The sequence below is a fragment of the Echinops telfairi genome, unplaced genomic scaffold (genome assembly GCF_000313985.2).
Source record: "Echinops telfairi isolate 266 unplaced genomic scaffold, ASM31398v2 ScPeMD7_7424;HRSCAF=8462, whole genome shotgun sequence".
NCBI classification, from domain to species: Eukaryota; Metazoa; Chordata; class Mammalia; order Afrosoricida; family Tenrecidae; genus Echinops; species Echinops telfairi.
This window is the reverse complement of record NW_022111324.1, coordinates 9,229,636-9,237,735: the sequence shown is the minus strand read 5'-3', so window position 1 is coordinate 9,237,735 and position 8,100 is coordinate 9,229,636. Positions and strand designations below refer to the sequence as shown.

Below are 8,100 nucleotides of genomic sequence, written 5' to 3'. Positions count from 1 at the left end.
TTTTGCATTGTTCTCAGGCTATTGCAATACCCCTGAAGCACTTAATGCTAGGTGACTAAAAGTGTAAATGTAATTCCCAATGTCAGGGAATTACATACAGCATACAGCATATGGAGCGAAGTACCTTCATATAGAAAAATGTGTCTATCTAAGAGACAAATGCCTTATAAATCTTGTATTTTTGCACACATTTGATCTGCGTTTACAGGACTGCTGGGAAAAATCCTCATGGCTGTTCGAGATGCAGGTTTTGCTGTCTCGGCTATGCAGATGGTAAGTAGTTTGCAATAAATCCAAACTTATCTGATATTTTCTGAAATGCTTAAAAATATTTTGTATTGAATTTTTTCCTCTGTATACTCATGAATTTATCCCAATAGAAATAATATTTATTGAGCTCATTAATCTTCTAATAATAAAGTCTTAAAATTATTTTAAGTGAGACAGCCAACAGTCAAACGTACAAGAAAAATATATATAAATTTTACAACTCTCATTGTAATATGCATATAGAGACAAAAAAAGTATTTAGTCCTGATAAAAGTAAAATAAAAGAAAGCTGAGCAGTTATAATGAGTTTTGTCTCTCCTGGATTCATGACTAAGCAGAAATTTCAAGAAGAGAAATGAATCAGTTCTGACATTTTCTCTCATTAGTACCTTGCACTGGTTTCTAGATTTTCCCTTTATGACCTTCTTTGACGTGGACGTAGCTGTGACCCTAGGTAGGCAGGTGCTACACTGATCTCCAGAGCCCACGCTTGTGGAAATTGCTTTATTGACATATGTCTGATGAACCCTTCATTGACGAAAGCACATCCACTTCGTCAGAGACCATGTCTTGTGCTGTTCTCACTGATGTAGCATGACAAGAAATTGGATAACCATATTATTATAGGCGTCAGATAAACAATGTGGTTTGTACAATGTTTACTTTTTTGATAGTGAAATACTAAAATACTCATCTTTGAGTACTATTTATTTTATTCAACCAATCTTTTATTTAACCAATATTACTCACTTTTTCTGAAGAGGAACAGCTTTTGATTTTTGTGACATCTTGCATCACCCATAATAAGCCACCAGAGTAGAACTTCAATTGGGGTTCGATTATGTGTCTCTGGAATGCTTATAAACTAGAAAAACCTAGACATATAAACGGATTTTCAGGCATGAGGCAAAAGTTGAAGATAGTCCTAGTTACCTCGTCCTGCTGTAGCAGAAGTACCACAAATGGATGGCTTTCCTAAGTGGAACTGTATTGTCTCACAGTTTAGGAGGTTGTCTGCCCAAATTCAAAGCACCAACTCTCAGAACAGTCCTTATGTCTCTGGTGCTTCTGAAGCAAAGTCCTGGCCTCGTTACCTTCTCCTTCTTGGTTCCTTCTTAGATCTATCTTACTTCATCTCTGCTTGCTAGCTTGTGTTTAAACTTTTGTTATATCTAGAAAAAATTGATCCAGTATACAACATACACCTGTCCTGCCTCATCAGCATAACATAGACAGCCTATTCCCAAATGAGATTATAACCGCAAGCATGGAGCATAGACTTTATAGAACGTATTTGGGGATGACACAATTCAGTCCATAACATTTGAAGAATCTTATTTGGGAATAGAAAGAAATTATTAGACAGACTTTCTACAAGTGACTTATGCTCACTTGAAAATAATAAAAATTGGGGGAAATTTTAGCTTTTAGCATTAACTTCATCTGAATCCTACAGCTTAGCACAGTGACTGGCCATATGAGGTTTTCAAATTAAAAACAAACAAACAAACAAACAAACAATTAATTGAATGTAGGGCAGGAGTTCTAGTAAGTGTAATAATCAAGCACACTCATTGATATTTGGATTCAGACAAAACTGAAATCTAAGTGAATTACTTTGTAGGTATATAACTCTGGCTAAGTGCCAAATTACAAATATTCTTTTTTAAATTAAATTTATTGGGGGCTCTTACATCACTTATCATAATCCATACATTCATCCATTGTGTCAAGCACATTTGCACTTGCTGCCATCATCATTTTCAAAACATTCTCTTCCCACTTAAGCCCCTGATATCAGCTCCCCATTTCTTCTCCCTCTTATGCCCTCCCTCCCTCCCTCATGAACCCTTGATAAGTTATAAATTGTTATTTTCATATCTTACATCGTCCTATGTCGCCCCTCACCCACTTTTCCATTTTTCATCCCCCTGGGAGGAGGTTGCAGGTTGTTCCTTGTGATGGATTCCCTCTTTCTCCCCCAACTCTCCCTTAATCCTCCTGGTATCTCTACTCTCCTTGTTGGCCCTGAGTGGTTTATCTATCCTAGATTCCCTGTGTTGTGGACTCATCTGTAGCTGTATGCATGTTCTGCTCTAATCCAATTTGTAAGGTAGAATTGAGGTCATGATAGTGGGGGGAAGGAAGCACCATAGAACTAGAGGAAAGTTGTGTGTTTTAGTGGTACTATACTGCACCCTGATTGGCTCATCTCTTCCCTGTGACCCCTCTGTGAGGGGATGTCCAGTTGTTTACAGATGGGCATTGGGTCTCTGCTCCATGCTCCCTCCCCCATTGGGTATGATTTTTTTCTGGGTCTTAGATGCCAATCCCTGATCCCATTGACACCTCATGATCACACAGGCTGGTGTGCTTCTTCCATGTGGGCTTTCTTGCTTCTCAGCTAAATGGCTGCTTGTTTATCTTCAAGCCTTTAAGACCCCAGACACTACATCTTTTGCTAGCCGGGCACCATCAGCATTCTTCACCACATTTGCTTATGCACCCATTTTGTCTTCAGCGATTGTGTCAGGAAGGTGAGCATCATAGAATGCTGGATTATTAGAACAAAGTGTTCTTGTATTGAGGGACTGCTTGAGTCGAGGCCCAGTGTCCATCTGCAACCTTAATTCTTAACATATAGATATGAGTGCATAGTTCTATTCCCCTCTCTTTATATATAAATGTATTTACATATGTACGTACCTTTATTTTGACCTCTATAAATGTCCTTTGCCTCCTGGTTTTTTCCTCTATTTCTTTTACTTTCCTCTTTTCCCACCATCATGTTCAGCCCTCATCTGGGCTTAGTAATTCCTTGCTGCTACATTGCCCTTGATTAAGCCCACTAGGCATCCTATGCCCTTCTTTCTCTGCATTGATTTTAGTTCACTTGTTAACTTGTCCTTGGGTTGGTTTCCCCTTTTCTCATCGATGCAATAAGATCTATGCATTATTATACTTTGTGGTTTGAATGAAGAAACCATACACAATGAATGCCTTCTAGGCATTTCCAGCATAAATTACAAAATAATAGATGTTAAATTCTGTTATTATTCTATTATTTTAATAGTACAAAAAGTAGTTATGTGAGTATAGCACAAAACACTGAATATAAACAGAATTATTTTCTATAGTAGTTTGTGGTTCCCATCTTCAATATTGTTTATGTGGGAAGAAATTTCTCAATGATCTTCAATCTTGGCTACAACATGGAAGCCAAAGAGTAGTTTTTGTTGTTGTTCTTAGGTACTTTTGAGTCAGTTCCAACTCATAGTAACGAAATGTGCCACAGAATGAAATATTGTCTGGTCCTGCACCTTCCTCACCATTGTTCCTTATGCTTGGGCCCATGGTTGCAGCCCCTGCGTCAACCCGTCCCATCTAGGGGCTTCCTCTTTTTCCATGCTCTTCTGCTTACCAAGCATGATGTCCTTCACCAAGGACTGGTTTCTTCGGACAATGTCTCCAAAGAATGTGAGATGAAGTCTCATCATCCTTGCCTCTAAGGAGCACTCTGGCTATTAGTTTTCCCAAACCGATTTATTTGTTCTTTATCCATGGAAAGGTACAGTATAGTGGGTAGGAGCATCATCAGTGGGATCGATCAGATTATCTGAGATGGAATACATATTTGGAATGGCTATTCATAACCACTCTGAGCCTCATTAATCTCATCTGTAAATTGAGAATATTAACACTACCTTTGTCATAGACTTGTTATAAGGTTTAAGTAAAATGATGCATGTGTAGAACTTAGAGCAATACTTGACACATTAATTCCTAAACTCTTAGTCAGTTTATTATTGATAAGCTAATTCTTAATAAAACTTTTACTTCAATGATTATTTAACTGTTGAAAAGTTTATATTTTAATATAAGCACTGTATAATCCAAAATTATAAATGTGAATGCTAAGTCTGGTTTATTTGTTTTTCTTGTGTTGATTGGCTTACTCACTTGTTTTTTCATATAGTTTAACATGGATCGGATTAATGTTGAAGAGTTTTATGAAGTTTATAAAGGAGTAGTGAGTGAGTATAATGTAAGTATTGAAGTAAAAGTAAAATATCAGTCTTGAGAATGATTTGTGAATCTTGAGGATCTCACTGAAGTGTTTCTACATTGTGTTATCAAGAAAGTATTTCCTAAAGTATTCATAATTTTCCAGTTTATCATGCCCAGTGACTGAGGTTTTGGATAAGTTTTGAAGAAAACAGTAGTTTCATGAAACAAGTATTCACAGGAATGGGAAAAAGTATGCTGGATATTGACACATTATGGCTTTTTCCAAAAATTGTATTATATCTCAGGGTGGAAATGGTTCAAAATGCTTTGGAAAGTTAAAAGCAAATCGTTTTTAAGATTATTCAAACTCTACATCAGAACTTAATACCTATTTTAGTGAAATAATTGTTAATAGAATCAACTGAAAGCCTGACTGAGTCTAGAGACATCAATTTAAATGAAGTTGTTGAAAGGACAATGAGATTTGCAACTGAAAACAAAGAATTATATTCAGCTAACCCAAGTATTTTTGTTAAAATAGTTCATCCATAAACCAACCCCACTGTCATCAAGCTGATTCTGACTCAGCAGAACCTGCAGGATAGAGTAGAACTGCTAAATAGGGTCATGGGAGCTGTCTGTCTTTACAGAGTCATTTTACCACAATAGCAGGTCTCTGCCCTGGAGTCATGAGCTTAATCAATAATCATCCCAAGTGAGACAGAAAAGGAGGAGCAAAAAGAAGCTTCATTAGGAGACTAGCCAAGTGAGCATGATAGCAACCAACGGTGACTAGTTTGGTAAGTGCTCAAATTATCCTACTTTCCAATGATAATTATACTAATTTCTTCTAACATTGTTAATCACATATTACATGCAGGTAGGCTATAATTCTTAAAATATAAGACAGGCTGCAGAAAGCCATTACACACAGTAAACACATAGAAGATAGTGTATAAAATAATTTTAGAGTTCAATATCTTGGCATCTACTTTCCAGCTGACTGCTCCTCGTTGATTTTATACAATTACTTAAAGCTGGAGGGGTCAATTCAACCCAAGCAGTTGCACATCATAATTAACCTTCCAAACTTTTTTTTTGAACCTTGGAAACAGTCAAAACCTACAGTGGTAAATCTGTAACAAAATTAATTATATTTAAACATGGTTGAGATAAATCAAAATCGCTGTAGTCTTGCTTCCAGCTCACAAGTTGGCTGTCACATCTTTAGCCCTTGGGGCAACTGGTGGGCTTTGTTAGCAGCTCTGCCCTTCATCACACCACCAGAGTTTACCAACATAGCACATAGTAGGTGTTTAATAAATGTTTGTTTCCTTCCCTTTCTTTTTATTAAATTACCTTAGATAGATAATGTAAGCCCAAACCCTGCCTACCACCTATGTTCTTCTCTAGAGTTTTTGTTTTTCGGTCTGAAAATATAAAGTTTACTGTCTATGACAATGAAACTAGATTCCTCTCTCCTCACTCTTCTATTCAGTTTTCTTCCAACCTACCCTCTAAAAAGGACAAATCTACTTGTTCTCATCAACAAGAACCGGCCTGATCCTTTATTTTTTATTAAACTTTGCATAATAAAGGCCATTTGTTAGATCATAAAGGCCATGTTTTATTTTGTTTCTGGCACATTGGTAATCTTCTACCTTTTATAGAGATCAGAGTGAGTTTCCTTTTGCTGTAGTTTATCACACTTATCTTACTAACTTCTTCAATGTAGTTATTTCTGTTCTTAAATAGAAGAGATTTTAAAATATCTTAATACCAAGTTTTCAACCAAAATATAATCCTTCTTGGTATAATTACACTTCTGAAAAACTAAGTTGAAGTCAATTAGCTTTATTAACTTATACTCTAAATCTATTGCTGTTGAGTTGATTGTAACTGAGACTTCCTCTAAGACAGAGAAGCTCTGCTGTAGAATTTCCGAGGTAGTATTCTGTATGGAAGTAAACAGGAGCAGGGTTTGAGTTCCAACTACTGACCTTCCATTTAACAGCTGAGCACCCCACCACTGTACCACCAGGTCCCTTAATGTACATCGTATTATAATTCAATTGTATATAAGACAAAGAAACTCACAGTGGACCACAGAAGCTTTCGTCTTCAGTTACAGTCTCATATAATGTGAATGTCGTCTTGAATGAGTAGTTGGGGTTAATACTGTTTCATGAAAGGGCTTTTAAAAAGTACATTTTGGAAGCTCTTTCATGCCTGATCTGTGTAATATTTGTAAGCCAACCTTAATTAGCCCTAATTGGACATGACTTTAAAAAAACAATAACAACCAGAAAAAAAAGAAATACCTTGCATGTAATTTCTACACAAGCAATATACATTTACTATTAGGATTCTTTTAATCTTGGAATTCTGAAGGTAAGACAGTCGCTGGGTGAATGTGTCATTTCTCTTAAGAAAGAAGAAGGTTTGTTGGCAATGATAAAACATCATTCCTTAATACTAAGACAGCCTGTATGGTTGGTTTTGGTATCTTCTTAGTGAAATATTCAATACATATACTATAATTGTACCAAAAAAGTCTGAACAATAAAGAGTATGTGGGCTCATGGGAATTAAAAAGCTACTTTACTTCAGAAATAATTACTAGTTTTATATTTCTTTAGTAATACTTACAGTCATTTGTTTAGCTTAAAACAATTTAGAACAGATATTTCAAGTCATTATTGATTTGCGGTAATCTTTGATGGGAGAATGCACTAAACATATGTATGTAAACCAGGACATGTTAATATCCAGGTATTTTTATGACATGCTATAGTGTCTATATCATATAAAATTTTATTTAAATTGAGAAAACCGTTTTCTTGTAAAATTTCCCTTCAGAAGAAAAAAGAATATTTGTTGATAGAAATGGACATAAATCCATTCTGCAAAACGTGTGGATTCATCCCATCCCCATTTAATCACTTTCAATCATCTCTGACACCCGGAGCCCATGCAGCACTTTCTTCTGGACTAGCCTCCAGGGCTCATAAGTCAGATCTCATAAGAAAAGGGGACCCTGTCCTTCAAACAGCCAAATAGGCAGATGCAGACTGCAAGCATGAGAATTCACACAGCATCCTTATTTCTAATCCACTGGCCTCAAATGTTGAATTTTCTCACTATCCCTTTAAAGACTCTCCCTGTAAGCTTAAGGGCCATTTCTGAGCTATCTCACTCCCACCTTCTGACTCCGCTTCCTTCAGTTTCAATCATTCACTGAAATGACTAGCAGAACTCAGAGAAAGTGCTGTACTTACAACTACAGATTTGCTGTAGCTAAAGGATACTGTAAAAATGGCATGGAGGCAGTGTATGGCCTCCTTTACTTCAAATGTGGGGAGGAGAACCAAACTCAACATCAGCCCAAGGCTGAGGTCAGACATGCCTGATTCTCCTACCTTTCCTACCAATTCTAATACCAGTTATCTTTCCCACGATACTCTCTACTTCTCTGGGCTGGATAAAACATGCAGCAGTCACACAGAACTCACAGATCATCTCTCAACTGGGGGGTTTATTTGAGAAGTCAGCAGGTTCCAGTTCAGGCTTGTAAATGCTCACAATACCATTCTTATCCATCTTCACAGGGGCCTGTTCTTTTTTCTTGATGGAAGTAAGATTTCACCCCCACTTCCTGCTTCTCTCTTTTTTCCCCCCAGTTTCTCTTATAACTTATTTTGTACCCAGCAGGATAAGATTGACCGCTCCTCAAGATAGAGTGCTAAGTTTTTCCAATCACCACAAACCTTGTTAGCAATCATTTACAACTGTCTTATATTCCTATCAGCATCTTACCCCACC

General features: G+C 36.8%; 1 protein-coding gene across 1 annotated transcript in view; it reads left to right on the top strand.

The window, feature by feature from the left end:
- The window catches only part of NME7 (NME/NM23 family member 7), a 259,766-nt gene that overhangs the window by 77,372 nt on the left and 174,294 nt on the right, over positions 1-8,100 (top strand). The window contains exons 7-8 of the mRNA XM_030887764.2: positions 209-273; positions 4,247-4,315. Of these exons, the coding sequence (XP_030743624.1) occupies positions 209-273; positions 4,247-4,315 (134 nt within the window). The remainder of the gene's footprint in view (positions 1-208; positions 274-4,246; positions 4,316-8,100) is intronic.